At 30.7% G+C, this 18,884-nt stretch overlaps 1 protein-coding gene across 1 annotated transcript in view; it reads left to right on the forward strand.

Annotated features, from left to right (window-relative positions):
- LOC145325109 (uncharacterized) overlaps window positions 1-18,884 on the forward strand; it is a 94,681-nt gene that overhangs the window by 71,602 nt on the left and 4,195 nt on the right. The window contains exons 14-23 of the mRNA XM_080167957.1: window positions 4,986-5,071; window positions 5,709-5,773; window positions 10,083-10,168; window positions 10,665-10,756; window positions 11,340-11,367; window positions 11,639-11,701; window positions 12,049-12,138; window positions 15,069-15,134; window positions 15,779-15,839; window positions 16,237-16,340. Coding sequence (XP_080024083.1) covers window positions 4,986-5,071; window positions 5,709-5,773; window positions 10,083-10,168; window positions 10,665-10,756; window positions 11,340-11,367; window positions 11,639-11,701; window positions 12,049-12,138; window positions 15,069-15,134; window positions 15,779-15,839; window positions 16,237-16,340 — 741 coding nt within the window. The remainder of the gene's footprint in view (window positions 1-4,985; window positions 5,072-5,708; window positions 5,774-10,082; window positions 10,169-10,664; window positions 10,757-11,339; window positions 11,368-11,638; window positions 11,702-12,048; window positions 12,139-15,068; window positions 15,135-15,778; window positions 15,840-16,236; window positions 16,341-18,884) is intronic.

Raw genomic sequence — 18,884 nt, forward strand, 5'->3', positions numbered from 1 at the left:
ATGAAAAATAATTTCAGGTTTATCAAATGAAAAGGAATAGAGCTTAAAATCAGCTAGCCTACCTTTTACATTTCATTGAAAATCAACAATATATTTTTGAAAATATAGTTTAATCATATGTAGGTATTTTGATAAGGTTTTTGCGGAAATCATTTTAATATCAAATATAAAAAAATTTTTAATTACATTCTTTCCTCCTCAAACTTGAAAAGGTAAGCCTTCTAAAAATACCTAATTTTTTATGATTTTTTTTTTAAATCGGAGGAACACTACATTTAACCACTACGTAGTCTATAAAACATTGTCTTTTATATCCAGGCATGTTAAGAAAAAATGACTATCTAGTAAAAAGGTGTATTTTTACTTGAATTAAGGTTAAAAATTTGTCAAAATAGATGTAAGATGAGCAATAATTGACCATGCATATGAAAGTAACTTTCAACAAAGTAAAATAGTAAGTAAATAATTACTGAAATCAAAACAAATATACAGAGGGAAATTTCATGAAGCACTAAAATTGAAGTCTGGTTACAAAAGAAGATGTATCTTTTAGCAAAATTTGATATTTTTTATCCAGATGATGGGCTGAAGGGCGCCAAACAGTATCTTAAATCTTAATTAATCAATTGATAAAGGATATAATAAATTCAGATTGTTCAATAAAAAGATGGGAAAAAGAAAACATTGAAGTTATACCTGACTACTCCAATGAAAGCACTCATGTGTAATCATTGTCTAAGCCATCTAAAGACGAGTCAACTTATCATGAGAGATAGATAGATAGATAGTTAGATTCTTAGTATTTAAGTGAAAGAAAAAAAGGGAAAGAGGTTCAAAACTTCATAGTTTAATTAGCCAGTATTTCAAACAATTTGACAATAGCTTATAGATAAAATATATTAGTATGTGCTGCATATAGATTAAATGGATATGATAATGATTGTTTATGCAACTAACTGTTGTATATATATTTTTGGTCAAGAATATTTCCTGTATAAATATGAAAATATATGTACATACCAAATAAATATTTTCTTTTATCCAGATAAACTGTATAAACATGATAAATTTTTATATAAAGGATTACCAAAAAAAGTATCAAACAGACAGTTAAATAACAATTTCTGAAGTCAAAATACTCCAAAATATTTAGTTTTGGTTAAATTAATATCCTACTATTTGATTTACCTAATTTATTCAATTTATTGCCTTCTGACATTTCTGATATATTTCTGACATGAATGCTAAAAATTTTAAATATGGTGACCTAAATAAAGTGTTTAATTTAAGAATTTTTTTTTTTTTTTAAACATGATTGTTGGAATTACCCTTTATATTTTTTATATTTTGCTTCCATTCTAATTGAAATAAAAATCCTTGTTGAGATTTGAGAATATATCTAAATTTGCAGTTATTTAGTGAGGGCCTGTTTATTTATTACTTTCTGACTAGTGCTGCTGCAAGCTATCTATCTTTGTTGCTGTCGAAATATATGTTAGCTTACAAACAAATATATATCAATAATGCTTTAAGGAGCGCAGCTACTCTACAATAAATATACTTTTTTGTATTACTTTCTTACTTATATTGCAATCTATCTATCTTTATAGACATATATAACTTACTCTTAGTTGGGTTTTAGTCGTTAGTCTGTCATAATAAAATAGATTATGATTTAGATAGCAGCTATATTTAAGCACAATAAGTTTTGTATTTCTCCACGAATTAAAACTTTAACCCTCCTTTTTTTAGCTGATTTGATTTTGTTATTGGTGCGCTACTTATGGTAACAATTGTTCTTGATTCTTTACATATATAGTCTTTTTAGTAACTGTCTTTACATACATTATACAGATTGTACTTTGAATGTACTTTTTTCATAGCATTAACTAATGTTTGTAAGTGTGTAAGTATTTCTAGATTAAATAGACTTGCAAACAGCGGGACAATTTTTAGTAGCGAAGCTACTCTATAATTCACTTTGTCCGTCAGTCCGTCAGTCAGTCCGTCCGTAACGCTATGGGGAAAATGGGATTTACTCAGCTCCTATAAAAGATAGAATTCTGAAATTTTTTGACAACATTCCTATCATTAAGGAGCACAATTAACTATAAAACATCAATTGCGGTCGGACGGCTTTTTTAGCAGGTTTTAGGCTATTTTTTAATTTTCCACACTTTCCCCCATATCATTGGTGTTTATGGTCCGATTTTTAAATTTTTTTCAATTAAAGATATCAAAATTAAATTTTCCGTCGTTTGAAGAAAACAACAATGACAGTCAGACTGCCTTTTTGCAGGTTTTTGGCTATTTTTATATTTTTTACATTTTCCCCCATATCTTCGGTGTTTATGGACCGATTTTCAAAATTTTTTCAGTTAAAGATATCAAAACTAAATTTCCGTCATTTGAAGAAATCAACAATGACGGTCAAACTGCCTTTTTGCAGGTTTTTGGCTATTTTTATATTTTTTACATTTTCCCCCATATCTTTGGTGTTTATGGATCGATTTTCAAAATTTTTTCAGTTAAAGATATCAAAATTAAATTTCCCGTCGTTTGAAGAAACAACAATGACCGTCAGTCCCATCCACGAATTTTTGTGCTTCGCTACTTATGGATGTTGTCATCCTTGTTTTATGGATATTTGGGATGTCTCTCATGAATTATGAAAATTGTATACAAAAAAATGCTGAAAAAAAGGAAATAGGGGTTTTCAATCCTCTTTCAGCTAATAAGGTCTTACTAGGTGCCCGAATTACAAAGCAAAGCCTATCGGAGCTTACTAATTAAATATAAGGCTTTTCTATACATTTATCTTTAAAAAAAAACCGTTTTATGCATCACAATACTTTTATATTTTTTTCTAAGATTCTATCTATTTAGCATGGTAGACTGAAAATAAAAACATGATAAATTGAGTTACAAACACATTAAATCTTTCACTCTACATTTCATAACACATATACAAGAATAGTAAAACATTTGGGTTTATATTATTCTCATTTTTAGATGTTGCTTAGTGTTTTGGGATTTTGAAAAATAACAAATACAAATGGAAAATGATTGTGGAATTTTTAGATAAATCGCTTAATTGTTAGGCTTTGCAGGAACCAAAATGAATTTTGTTTTATTTTATAAGTTGACCTGAGTTCTCGTTCCACAGTAACCAAACTGTCACCTCCGCCCTAATAAGAATGACAGGTGTTCCTAATTGATTGCTATCATCTACAGCATGACCCTCGAAAAGTATTTTTAAGCATCTGCAGCCTATATTTCTCAATAAAATATTAAAAGATTCATATGTACTTGTTCTCTATAATTTTCCACATCAAATGATATCAAAATATTTTTTTTTACATCAATTAACAGCCGAGATTTTTTAAGCCAAAGTTTGGAAAAAGTGCTTGAGAAACTGGATATTGCTAAATATTTCTTAGTTTTTTTATTAGTATATTACTTTTTATCAACCAGTTAAAAAACAAATGAGAAAGAAGAGCAAGTTTACAATTGATACATTTTTTATTGCATTAAAAACATTACTTTTACATATAAAAAACTACTTTTCAAATTTTACTGAATACATTTTTCTTATAACCATTTTCCCTCAAATCTTATAATATCTCCCACTTATTAATATGACCTTAAATAAACCCCTCCCCAATTTATGCTCATTACCGGAAGGATTAACGCCACCTTTACCAATAAATTCACGCCCACTCATCAAATTAATCTAAGACACATAAAAATCATTTGAATTGTTAAATGTTTAATAAAAGTTTGTAGCTGTAACTTTTTGGTTTTTTAACTTATTTTGATAAAATAAAAAGTGTTTGATTTCTGTTTATGTAAACTTTCAATTTGCTACTATTTTTTATAGGATTTCTTTTTGTAAGGGTGTTTTTGCAATTTACACTAATCTAAAAATGCCTTTTAGAGCAAGTGAAAAAAGTGCTTTCAGCATGAAATAAATTTCTTGGAAACATCTTTATATAAGTTTTATAAAAAGTATTGAAATTATGAGGAAAACACGTCATTTCACTTCAAAAAAAAAACATTTTTCTTGAAAAGTTACTTTTTCCTCAGCCACTTTTTCAAAACGTTGGCTCTAAAAATCTCAGCTGTTAATTGATGTAAAAAAAATATTTTTATATCTACTTATGTGGAAATCTACAGAGAACAAGGACATATACATTTTTTGATAATTCATTGAGAAATATGGGCTGCAGATGCTTAAAAATACTTTTTCGAGGGTCATGCTGTAAATAAAGAGTGTGTAATGGGGAAAGCATTGATGGATTCTTACTATTTTAACTCAAGTTTGCAAGATTAAACGGTTGCGACACTTGTTGTATAGCCATGTCACTAATAGCTAAAAAAAATCTACATATCCAAGCAACTTTTATCTTGACCCGCTATTGGTATTGGGTAATCTATATATATCATTTACAATTATGGTTGAAGGTTCAAACATATAACTTAAAGATTGACAACCCCCCTCTTAAAGCCTTCTTGCACGCCCTTGTAATTGTGTAGAGACTTATCCTTTACTTTGAGGATTACACAAAATTATTTTCATAACTAAATCCTTCTAGGAATAATAAAACTTTCAGGGTCCAAAACTACTTAACAGAGTTTTATAATCTCTGTACAAAAAATATATATTTATGATTTAATATATTTTTAAACCTGGTAGAAAAAACTGTATTTTTAGGTTTACTAAAGAACCTTGAGGATTTTGAGAAATCATTAGTCTCTATATTCATCTTTAATAAAGATTTTTTTGAATAAAAGAAATTAATTTTGAGCTTTATAGAGCATTATTTTGAATACAGCTAAAAAGAGTAATTTAAAGCTTATGATTTTTCCTGACCTCTTAAAGTTTTTCTTATGTTCTCTAAATACCCAAAATTGTTCTTTTTTCATGTTTTTAGAAGAATTTAAGTTTGAAGAAGACAATTTAACATAGGAATATTTTATTTTAGTTCGTACGAGCTCTCTAGGACTGCGTGTGTAGAAATTATGGACGAGAGTGAAGATTATATCAAGATAGTAGCACAAACTAATGCAGGTACTTAGGTATAGATAGATAGATAGATAAAGGTTGTGCAAAAAAATGCGTACCTTTTTAAAATTCAAATTGCGCGGCTTGTGTTAATAATAGAAAAAATGTTACGCATACCGTTAGAACCGCTAAGAATTCTATTTTTTGTAAATATAAAAACGATTACTCTGCTACTTATAGTTAGGGAGCTACTTGGTAAAATGTCCCAACTGACTTGCGAGTATATTAGTATTAGAGAATAGGATGTGCAAAAAGAAGTGCGTATATTTTTAAAATTCGAATTGCGCGGCTTGTGTTTGTAGTAGAAAAGTGTTACGCATACCGTTAGAACCGCTATGAACTTATTTTTAAAAAAAATTATAAGAACAGTTTCTGTGCGGTTCTAAAGGTATGCGTAGTATTTTTCTACTACTAACACAAGCCGCGCAATTAGGATTCTAAAAATATCCACATTTTTTTTGCATTCCCTTTAGATAGATAGATAGATATATAGATTAATAGATAGACAAACAGACAGACAAATAAAGAATTTATTTTTCAAGAGATGTTATGATACCAAATACCATGTTAAAAACTAAACTTATGTAATAAAATGTAGAATGGGATCTTTTAGAGGAGAGTCGGTGAAATAAAAACTGTTTAGGCTGTGACAGAAAATACAAATGTTTGAGGATGTTTAGAAGGGATGAAAATATTTTGGAAATTCAGGTAAATACACCTTTTTATTGCTCATGTATTTTAAGGGCATATTAATACCTACTACGCCCCTGTCCTCTGTGTTCTCTATATCTGAAGGTGTGTGAAGGGAGGAGGGGGGGTGTCAAAAATAGCCTAAAACCATCTTAGGACCTAAATATGAAAATAGAATGAGCTTAAAACCAACCCGAGACCTATACAAAGCATCCCTAACATGGATAACTAAATCAATTGGTACACCGACAAACGTCCTAATACGACAAACGTCCTAATGCGACAAACGTCCTAAACGACAAACCTCCTAAACGACAAACGCCCTACCGCGACAAACGTCCTACTGCGACATCTCTTTAGTAAAACGTCCTAAAAATTTTCAAAAATTATGAAATAAAAAAAATCTTCCAAATTTAAGGACAAAATCCTCTAATTGTAAGAATACTTATCAATATAAAATTCAAAATGGCGATAAAACACAGGAAAATAATCTTTAACTGAAATCTATTTTTTGAATAACTTTAACCATAGGCTAAATTTTAAAAATCTGTCCGACAGTTTTCCCAAAGTCTGTGTTGGCTATCAAATGGTATGGTTTCGAACCCGATACATCCTTGCATTACAAAATTCGACCTTTAAATTTTTAGGACGTTTTACTTAAGAGATGTCGCAGTAGGACGTTTGTCGCCTAGGACGTTTGTCGCGTAGGACGTTTGTCGTAGTAGGACGTTTGTCGCGGTAGGACGTTTGTCGGTGTACCAATCAATTCAGTAGTTATCCAAATCTTAGACAAAAATAACCTTACTACTTTATATCATAGGATAATTAATTGTATCTGATTGTGATATAAAATTCCAACTTTTCAATAAGTTTTAGTTCTAATATTAGATAAAAGAAAAGTTTGTTTTCTTTCTTCAAATAAAAATGAGATAGGATAAGATAAATGTTTTAACATGATATTCTTTATATAACCTTTTTTTACAATTGATTCTATTAAGACTTAAGAACTTTCCTCAATTATTTTTATCATTAAATAAAAGTAACAGGATGTTTGTCCGTGTGTAGCAAAGGATCTCGCTACCACTGAAACGATAGGGTTCTCCTTTACAATAAAGCTTATTATAGGTCTAAGCGTAATCACCCTAGAAAATCTCCCACCTGAAATTATTTTTTACTTTTTTATTGTAAAAGTATAATTAATTAAAATTAGAGGGCAACTTTAGTAGAAAAACTTTTCTCCTTTGCGAAAAGGACGAAGATCAAACTGCATAACTTTTGTGTTACTTTTGAATCCTGTGACGTCATAAAATGAGGAAGATGAGAGGAGAAGTGGGAAAGAAAACCCCTAAAAAAGAGATGGAGAATATGACGTCAAAAGTGGTGCAAAAGTTATGCAGTTTGGTCTTCGTCGCAAAAAAGCCTAAAATCTACTTCAAAGTTCCCTGGAATTGCGTACACTGCGATTTAATGGTTTCTGAGATCTTACTGGATATATCTTTGAAATAGTTTTTATATAAATTTAAAAGTTATAAAATAATGATTCTTTGAAATGCTAAACTTTTAAAACTAGAATGTGACATTTTTACAAAACATTTAGTTAATCTCTTTTCCACTTAAAAACAAGACAACTTGTGGTGATATCACACAAATATGAAGATAAAATAAATTTAAAACTCAATAAGTTAGGTAGTGTTTTTGGGGTAATAATAGTTAGGTTAAAATATTTATATAGTGGTTAGGCTTCCACATGGTTTTAAGCCCTGTCTGGCTAGAATTCTTTTAAATTTAGAAAATAAGATATAAAATATATCAAATTTGAGAGGGATATGAAAAGTTAAAAATAGCTCTAAATTTAAGATTTTGCAGCTTTCATCCTTCCGAAAAAATTAGAAAGTTATGGAAGTAAAGCTATATAGAATACACATTGCTGGTTAAAACTCATTTACACCAAAATGTATTCCATACAAATAGAAAACTTTTTTTAATAAAATTGCAAAAACAAAAAACATAAAGACAAACTATAAAGAAAATGGAATAAAAACACATCCTCTTTAAATTGCTTCCAAAGTTACATCTAGCTTTAGGGGCTTCTAAAGTTTTACTGGTACAGTAAAAACTTTAATTTTGAAACCAGTAATGGAGCGATTTTTACTGTGAAAGCCTTATATAAAGAATCTTCAGAAACCATCTTCAGATTTAAAATTATCTGCAGTGTTAAAGTTGACAGGGAGTCAATAGGATGGTTTGCGCATTTTCTCTCAAATGAATTTTAGAAAAGCAGCTGCCTTTTATGTAACTTTCAAAAATAAAGTGAGATAAAATTTTGTTGGGGTTGGGTCATACTATTCGATTTAGAGGGGAGGTACTCTCCCGAAAATAGTAATTAACCTTCCCAGGACCAATGTGAAGCTAATCTGTAAAGGAGAACCATATCAGCTCTGCATTTAGCATGATTAACACATACAGAAATACAGACCGTCACAGATCCTGTTACTCTTATACAAAGATTAAATTAAAACTTGATTCCGTCTTATTAAAGGTAAATGTAAAGTCTCTGCAGAGTTTACTCGATGTCCCTATAGTAGTGCAATCGCCATTAAAAGACCAATGCATTACCTACTTATTAAGTTAAACTTATTTATCTCATACAAAAAAAACCTTACAGTAATGATTTTCTATATATAATTATGTCGTGTGTTCTAAGCTAAGCTTTTACTTCACAAATTGTCTTTTTATTTCAACATTTACTAAATATGGCAAGAAAGTGTTTATGTAATTTGTGGTAAGCTTTTTTGCTTTAGTAATACATACACAAAAAAATGTTTAAAGAAAATGTATCCTTTAATCATGAAATACAACATACATAGTTTACAGATCTAGAATTCTGTAGCAACGTTCACCTGTATCATAATATTTTTATTTTTTAAGATTATACTGCGGAGTTACATATAGCAAGGGCTAAACTTTAACTTTTAAATTAAAACAAAGATAATAACTTCCATGTGTAGAGCGGTAAAAAAGTAAGTTAAAGCAGATTGTTCATGAGAAAACTAAGAAGCATTTAATCTAAGAAATTTCCGATCATGGAAAGGAAACGAAGTTGATGGGTTCGTCGTATTTTCACAGTAGCTTTTCTAGTATTTATAGTCCCTGCGGGGGGCCATAACAATGCGGGGACTATTTTCTAACCCTGCGTGGCAATCATTAACATTTACCTAACATAACCTATCCTAAAATAACCTTTCAAAAGCTACTGTAACGAAAACCGCAACTTCGTTTCCTTTCCATGATTCGAAATTCCTCTTTGTGACCATTAATCCTCATTGCGTTATAAATTAACAGACAGAAAACAAGAACAATAAATGTCCATAGTTTGAACGTACGGACAAAGGTTTATAAAGAATATTTGTTGCTTTAAAAATATGGAATGTTATTTTTATCTAAAAAGTTGGAAAGTTAATTAAAGGATTATTTTAATCCATTTTCATGAAATGATTTTATATTTAGAATTAACTAAAAGGATAAAAGAGAATTAACAAGAAATAATGATATTACCAGTATTTACATATTTAACCAGAACCTTATTATATTTTTAAAAAGTTTAGTTTGTAAAAAAATAATTAAAGATATGAAGAAAAGTTTTGTTAAGCAAATCTTACTTTCAAAATCAAGTAAATAATTTTTTTGGAATGAAAAAGGGTCATAAATTCGGTACACCGACAAACGTCCTAATACGACAAACGTCCTAATGCGACAAACGTCCTACGCGACAAACGTCCTAAGCGACAAACGTCCTACCGCGACAAACGTCCTACTGCGACATCTCTTTAGTAAAACGTCCTAAAAATTTTCAAAAATTATGAAATAAAAAAAATCTTCCAAATTTAAGGACAAAATCCTCTAATTGTAAGAATACTTATCAATATAAAAATTCAAAATGGCGATAAAACACAGGAAAATAATCTTTGACTGAAATTTATTTTTTGAATAACTTTAACCATAGGCTAAATTTTAAAAATCTGTCCGACAGTTTTCCCAAAGTCTGTGTTGGCTATCAAATGGTATGGTTTCGAACCCGATACATCCTTGCATTACAAAATTCGACCTTTAAATTTTTAGGACGTTTTACTTAATAGATGTCGCAGTAGGACGTTTGTCGCTTAGGGCGTTTGTCGCGTAGGACGTTTGTCGTAGTAGGACGTTTGTCGCGGTAGGACGTTTGTCGGTGTACCATAAATTCTACTTGATAAATTTATACTTTTACCAATCATCAAAAAAGATAATAAAAATTATATCTATTAATTTATTACTCTAATATTTTTTTCAGGAGGGATCCCCAACCAGTTATAAAGATGCTGCTTGTTCATTTACAAATTTTGATGAAAAGTATATGATCTACACTACTCTAATAAGGTTATTTATTTTAGCTCTTATTATTTCTAATGCGCATTTTGCTATATTTCTATACATGTAGCGGGATAAAGTGTCTCAAAAATCAGCCATGCGACGTCATAACAATGAGGGAAATGAGAGGAGAAGTGGGATAGAAAACCTCTAAAAAAGATATGGATAATATTAATCACTCATTTTTTTTACGTCACATGGCTAATTTTTGAGACACTTTGTCCTGCTATCTATACAAAAACAAATTTTACGCTTACAAATACTCCATACTCCATTACTAATACTAAATTACCTAAATTTATCGCCCCAATTTACCTAGTCATAAAAATACAATTATCTATTCTAAAAAGGAATAATTAAAAAAGTACTATGCCCCTAAAGTGTCTTAGAGATGGCTCTAAGTGTAATATCTTTAGCTGTTTGTTTTCAAATTTGATTGAAAAGGAATAGAAAGATTAGTCTGTCCTTGATGGACATCTTATTCTTAACTTTGAATTTATTTTAGGAAAGGTGTTGATAGAGTAATCTGCCCTATAAATGGTCTGCATAATGTGACAGAATTGTACCTCAGAGGCAAAACAGAACAATGTGATAACCAGGGAGGTTTAGTCAACCAATTATATGAAAAAAAGGCAAATAAATATTATAATCTATGATTATAGTAGTGATAACATGTTACTTCATTTTAATAATGGTGCCTAATAAAGTAAATTTCAATATAACATTTTTTTTATATTTTTTTACCAATTTAAAGTTAGGCAACTTTTGTTTCAAAAATTTCAAACTCAATCTCTATTATAAGATATAAATGATAAAGTTACTGTCTTCGATAAAATAGCTATTTATCATTATTTTTTTTATAAAAATCAAAATTTGACGTGAGTAATTTTTAATTGCTAAGTGTTTAGTGTTTACCATAAATAGGTATAATTTGTGGTTGGACAATGGGGAAAATCAAAAGTCCTGTGTGTTTTACTTAATTACAATATCTTAATCAGTTTAACTAAACAAAGTGTTTGGTATATGTATTTTTTGTAATTATTAACGTATTCGGAAAAGACATACATGGCTCAATTAATTGTAGAATCTTAGAACAATAAATTAAGAGTGGTTTATTTATTTTCATTGTCCTATCCATGAATAATAATAGAATTCTTTATTACTAAACCCAAATTTTGATAGCAGGGATTTACAACAGTTAACATCAGGTAAGGTTTTTCTATCAACACAATAGCAAATTAATAAATAATAATATTAGTTCTATTGAAAATGAAGATTATTTAACTAATCAATTAACTATAATTAATTTGAAGAGTATATAATGATATAATTTTTTTTTCTTTTTTATATCTCAATAAAAAAGAATATTAGTTAAATAAATATTTTTGGTATTAGTTCCTTATTTAAGGTTGAATTTTGATTGAATTGGTTTTAAAGCTGTTATTTTCATAAACTATAAGCTTTCTTTATTTTATATAGATGTGGAGATGCTGAAGATTTGATACAGTTCTATTATGAATGTCCTGATGAAAAAGGTTTAAAGTAAGTCTTTTTATTTGAATTGTTTGATCAAGCATCAGTGACAAAAAAAAACAATGTAAGGAACTATATGAAGCCAATAAAATCCTATTACTTCGTTCTATAGATTCATAATAGTTATTTATCGCATCGTATTTTAGAGAGCTTTCTGCGGATATTAAAATTAAAAAAATAACAAATTGGTATTAATTTTATGTTTTTTTATTGAAATATTTACAAAAAAAATTGCTGCAATACGATGCTATACGTGGTTTTCAGCGAATATTTAATAATTTATCGGTTTCGAAGTCATACTAGATAAATATTTATATGTAAGAAAAAATTTCTTGTAATATAACTTAATAATTCAGGATAAATGTTGGTCCAAAATCAAATTACATTTGTCTTGGAGGCTGGCAGACTCAAATAAGTTATCAAGATCTTCCAGTCAATGTTAAAGGGTAATTATCAATATTTTGTATACTGTTTGGTAGTGTCCCTCAAAAAGCAAATTAAACACCAACCCCCCTATCACTTTTTAAAAGCAAAGCTTTTCTATAATTAGGGTCGGTACGTCCGTACGTCCGTCCGAGATAGTTAGCTTTATTCGTTAATTTAGACATGTTAGAATTGTCTTATCGATTTCAAACTTTGCATGGTTATTCCTGTAGTAGTTAGGTACGATTTAGAAAGCGTAGCAACTCTATAATCATTACCAGAATGTCCGTACGTCCATTTTATACATGTTGCTTTTTCTAATTTTTTAATAACAATTTGTTATGTGATAAAAACATCCGATTGATCTGATTTTTTGATTACTGATTCCTTTTACAATAAGGTACAATATTATGAGCGAAGCATCTCTATAATCAAGTATTAAAAATGTCAGTATGTCCTTAAACAGAATTCTGTATTTAAGAAGTTTTGCAACAAATTTACGTTGGTATAATTTTGTCAAACCTTATATTTTCATATTTTGTATATTCAGTTCTGACACTTAACAAAAGTTAATGTTCGTCTGTCATATCGTTTCAGAGCTTCGCTTTTATGGATGTTGTCATCCTTGTTTGATAAAAATTAAAAATAAAGGACAGGTGGAAGTTTCCTGTGGGGCCTAAACCTGCGAGGCTACCGTACCCAGTACCTAATCCTTATACTAAAGTAACAGGATGTCTGTGTGTCTGTCTGTGTGTACCGAAGGATCTCGCTAACCGCTGAACCGATCGGGTTCTCCTTAACAGGGTAGCTTCTCATAAGTCCCGGGAAGGTTTTTAACTATTTTGGGGGAGGGTACCACCACCCTCCCAAGAGAAATGACAAAAAAATCGAAATTTTAAAAAACGTTTAGGAGACTTCAACGTCAAATGAAGAGGTATCGTACGTAAAAAATTATAGTAGAGACTTTATCAAACAAAAACATTTAAAGTGCCACTAGAGGCCTCTAGGGGCGTAGCCGCTAGTATAATATAACGTAACTGAACAAAGTGTCTCAAAATCAGCCACGTGTCGTCATAAAATTGAGGGAGATGAGAGAAGTGGGAAAGAAAAACCCTTAAAAAAGAGATGGATAATCCCTCATTTTCATGACGTCACCTGGCTGATTTTTGAGACACTTTGTCCAGTAACTAATAACCAAACCTGACCTAAAGTAGTAAACAAACAAAAACTACCCATTCATTAATTTTAATTTATTTTCTCGTATTCATTCGAATCCGGTGGATAGGAACCGGTTCTCATAAATACGAAAAAACTATGTCTAGCATCGTATTATATCCAGTTTTCTACGAATATAGATATGTAAAATCATAAGATTAAAACTAGTTTTTTTAGCCCCGAGGTGACGAAGTCACCGGCTAGAAAAACTGGTTTTCATCTTATAATTGTACATTCTGTATCCGCGGAAAGCCGTTTATAATACGATACGAGAAATAACTATTCTCGTATTCATTCGAATCCGGTGGATAGGAACCGGTTCTCATCCATACGAAAAAAACTATGTCTAGTATCGTATTATATCCAGCTTTCTACGAATATAGAAATGTACAATTATAAGATGAAAACCAGTTTTTCTAGCCGGTGACTTCGTCACCTCGGGGCTAAAAAAACTAGTTTTAATCTCATTAATTGTACATTCTATATCCGCGGAAAGCCGTTTATAATACGATGCGAGAAATAACTATTAAGAAATAGAGGTTTCAGTTCTTATCTTCACACTTTAATGGGATATCCCTAATGTTTATACAAACTAATAATCTTTAAAAAATATATATATCATTACATTTTCATATGTTTATATAATATCTAGAGGAAAAATGTAAATAAATAAAAAACTGTAATGGTCTCCCGTTGATCCTAATATCATATGAAAAATTATTTCTGTCTTTTCAACAAAAATATATAAATTTGTAAGTCTATAAGTCCCTCGCTTGAGACATAATATTTACTTCATTGCCATAAAATTAGGCGGATTGGATATGTTGATAAAAAAAATAGTTTGGATCTACTGCAGTTCACGGTAAAATATTGCTAGTAACGAATATTGCCAAAAATCTATGAATTTTAAAGGCTGCCAAACGGTTGAACATAGACGTCCAAGGAGGGGGGTAATGGGGTGATTCCCTCCCCCCCCCCTCTTAAATGAATTTCCCCAAATTTTGGATTTTCAATTTTTACCCCCCCCCCCAAAAAAAAAAAAAATTAACTTGGACTCCCCTGCGGTTGATCCAATGATTTTTGGCAATATTCGTTACCCGCAATATTTTACCGTGAACTGCAGTAGATCCAATAGTTTAAAATTATTTAATTCCAATTATTCTGTCAAATAAATTAAATTAATTTTTAGTCAAATATCTAATTATTCACTTTGCAAGTTCTTTTATTTTTATCTTATCTGAAACTGTATTATTACAAGTTTTCATGTTTAAGATAATATTTTTTCAGTTGTATGGTTCCCAAATGAATTTTTTCCATAAACACAGGCAAATCTTTCGTGTGTTAGTTTGAATTGGGCATAGTATGGCCCTGCAAGGTTAGGGAACCACAATAATTGTTAGGCATAAGAAAACTTTACCTCCAGCAAAATGGGGATAGATGTCACCACATTTGGCTTACGTGTTCTATTGACGTCATAGTAGAGGGAAAGAAAAAGGGACGGGGGAAAGAAACTCCCTAGAAAAGAGATTGGGTAAAGGGTATTATATGATGTCAATAGAATTGGCACGTCAAAAGTTGTGACATCTATCCCTATTTTGTTAGGGCTTATTATATAACTTGTTAAATTGAAGTTTTTTATCATATTGTAATAGTGCAATACCTATCTTGTCTTCAAAATCAAACCATTGTTCTATTTTTAACCGTTTCTTCAATTTAACTATCCATCTATTTATTTTAGAATGTATTTTGATGATAACCCAGTGACAGAAACATCAGAAGAATCTGATCTCTTTGTATCTGATGAAGGAAAACACACAAATCATGTCTTTTAACTTATAAAATTTAGATATTAAGAGATTTCTAAGGTGATGAGGGAGGACGGATAGTCACGGGATGGTTATTGGATGTTCAAAGATATAAAACAAAATTGATTCTAATTTATGAATAGTTCTAAAACATATTAAAAATAAAAACTAAAAATTTAGATTTCAACTAACTTAGAGATATAAAAACTTGGTTGAAACAAACAATATAAATTCTAATCTATTTTTTGTTATCTGACCATCATCTCTAAAAAGATATAACTACTTTATCGCAATATAATTACCAAAATGAAATTTCAGATGTCTATTTTTGTGTCTAATTCTATGTTTGGAAACAATCTCTATCTAAAATTAAAATCTAATCAGTCCTCTTTCACCTCTCTTTCAAAATGTCTCCATTTTTTTCCAAACTTTTCAGAATGGTATTATGTAACTTTTTTCTTCTTTTTCCTTGGAAATAGATGACTTTATAAACATTAAATTATAATGAAAGGGGGGTGTAAAATCAAGCTTTAAGCAGTCAGGCAGTGGTTCTCTTGTCAATGGTATTTCATTGATTTTGGGAATCTTCACAAAAAATGTAATGATATAGAGTCCAATCATGAATGTGTGTTCCCCAATGCTTAGGGTCTGGTATAGCACCAACTTCAGCAAATATCACTCTTGGCTTTCTAATAGCAGCTCAGGTAATCCATAGAGTTATGTATTCTATTCATCTTTAATATCAATCTATCCATCTATTTATATCTATCTAATCATGCATTTAAATATACCTATCATGCAATTATTTCTATCTATGCATCCATACGCCTGACAATCCTTTGATCTAACCATCAATTTATGCTTAAATCTATCCATTTATCTATTTACAATTTTACCAATATATCATTCGACCCATCTATATATTTTCTATTCTTCATTTTATCTACCTCTCAATAATCTATGCATCTATTCACTATTCATTTTTTCATCTATCCAACTAAACATAAGAATATCAATCCATCTAAATAACCTTTCATCTATCTATTATCATCTAGATGATCTATCAATTTACTGATCTCTACATTTAATCCATTTTTATAGGAGCTAAGCCCTGAGAAGCGAATATGTTTCATGTACATGAGAAATGAAGAAAATTCTTACTATTCTTGGACAGTGGATAAAACAGCTTGTCTAAGAAACATCAGGCATTTTACTATTCTATAACATTTATTTTTTATTCATATTTTCGTCTTTTTATTATATCTATCTTTTTGTTATTTTTTACCTAGAAAAGGGTGTTATTTTTAGTTTTTAGTATTATCTGTTAATTAATTAATATGTTTTTTAAAAGCGAAGCTTTTCTATAATTAGGGTCGGTCCGTCCGTCCGTACGTCCGTCCGTCCGTAACGGATAGCATTTAGGCATGTTAGAATGGTTCTATCGATTTCAAATATTGCATGGTGATTCCTTTAGTAGTTAGGTACGATTTAGAAAGCATAGCAACTCTATAATCATCATCAAAATGTCCGTACGTCCATTTTAAACATGTGCATTTTTTACTTTTTTAACAACAAATTTTTATGTGATCTAATCATCCGATTGATCTGATTTTTGGTATATTGATTCCTGGGACAACAAAGTATAATGTAATATGCGAAGCAACTCTATAATAAAGTCCTAAAAATGTCATCATCATCAGGCGCATCTCTCTTTTTGACTGTTAAGTCTAGAGAATACGGACACCTTGTTCCTCCATGAATTCCTTTTTTTGGCAAGTGCTTCAGCTTCTCCACATGTTAATTCCAAATTAAAGAGGTCCTTTTCAGTGCTCCGCCTCCAGGTCATTTTTGGTTGTCCCCGTTTACGTTTACCAGTGGTTGGGTTCCATTTTAAGCACTTTTTCTGAAACCTATTTTGTTCCATTCTGAGCACATGCCCTAGCCACCTTAGTCTTTTATATTTCACTTCTGCTTCAATACTATTGCACTTGGTCTTAGCATACAGCTCAATGTTTGATATTTTGTTTGGCCAGAATATTTTGCAAATTCTTCTTAGGCAGCTATTGTGAAATGCATTAAGTTGATTTGTTTCAGTTTTCACAGTTCTCCAGCATTCAGCTCCATAAAGAAGAACTGATTTCACATTACTGTTGTAAAGTCTGATTTTTGTTTTCAGAGCAAGTTTCTTTGAATTCCAAACGTTGTGTAGACTGTTGAAAGCAACCCTAGCCTTATCAATCCTGGTCTTAATATCAGCTTTTGAGCCATTTTCGCTGCTGATAACACTCCCCAGATAGGTGAATTTGTTGCTTTGTTTCAATTGTTCACCATTTATTGTTATATTTTGATCAGGGTTTGTAGGTATATTCATAATTTCGGTCTTCTTGACATTAACAAAGAGCCCGACTTGTCCTGCATATTTGACTAGTTTATCTGTTTTAGCTTGTAGATGTTTGATTGTTTCTGAAATCAGTGCCAGGTCATCAGCAAAGTCCAGATCCTCTAGGTGTCCTAGTATGCCCAGCTGGAGACCACGTTTTTTGTCCTCTGGTTTTCTTCATCACCCAGTCAATGACCAATATAAATAGAATAGGTTATAAAATGCATCCCTGTCTAACTCCAGTGCTTATTCTAAAGAAATCAGATGTCTTATTGTTTCCAACTGAAACACAGGCTTGGAAGTTGTCATAGAATTTAGTTATCATAATTATCATCTTTTCAGGTATACCATAACTTCTTAGTATTTTCCAGAGTGTTTGTCTGTGTATGGAGTCAAAGGCCTTAGAGAAATCAACAAAATTTACATGGAGTGGCTTGTTAAATTCAACACATTGTTCAATAACCGTCCTAAGGGTGAAAATTTGGTCAACACAGCCCCTTCCAGCACGGAATCCAGCTTGTTCTTCTCTTAGTTTATTGTCAATTTTCTCATCAATTCTGTTTAAAATAATTTTACATAGGACCTTGCTTGGGTTAGAAAGCAGCATAATTCCTCTCCAATTATCACATTTGTTTAAATCTCCCTTCTTAGGAAGTTTTATGATTATACCTTTAGACCAGTCCGTTGGTATCTTTTCTTGCCTCCAAATTTTATCAAAGAGATCAGTTAGAGTCCTAGCAGAAAGATCTATGTCTGCCTTAAGCATTTCGGCAGTTATTAAGTCAGGTCCAGGTGCTTTGTCATTCTTTAGACTATGTATAGCAGCTTTAACTTCTTGAATAGTTGGTGGTCGTGTGTCTATGTCTATTTCATGTCCTGGTTCTGGTTCAGCAGTAATTTCTGGTTCAGGTCTGTTCAACACTTCTTCAAAATGTGATTTCCACCTTTCAGCAACTTCTTTTTCTGTAGTGAGTAATTTACCATCTTTAGCCTTGATAGTCTCACCAATCTTTTTGTTACATTTTCCACTTAGTTGCCTGGTTATGTTGTATACTGTTTTCATGTTACCGAAGTCAGCTGCTCTATGGGCCTTTTCAGCCAGATTGTCAATGTAATCTCTCTTGTCTTTCCTTGTGCACTTTTTGACCTCTTTATCTTTAGCAGTATATTCAGCTCTTAAATTGCTCATGTCAGCCAAATGTTGAGCACTATGAATTTTATTTTTAAGCTTCTTTCTCTCTTCTGTTTTGTTCCATGTTTCATCAGAGATCCAGTCCTTTTTCTCTGGTTTCTTGTGTCCTAGGATTTCCTTAGCAGTAGATTGAAAGTTTTCTTTAATTAAAGTCCATGTGATCTCAGTCTCGTCATT

This window comes from Acartia tonsa, chromosome 7 (assembly GCF_053477335.1).
Source record: "Acartia tonsa isolate MP-2025a chromosome 7, ASM5347733v1, whole genome shotgun sequence".
NCBI lineage: Eukaryota > Metazoa > Arthropoda > Copepoda > Calanoida > Acartiidae > Acartia > Acartia tonsa.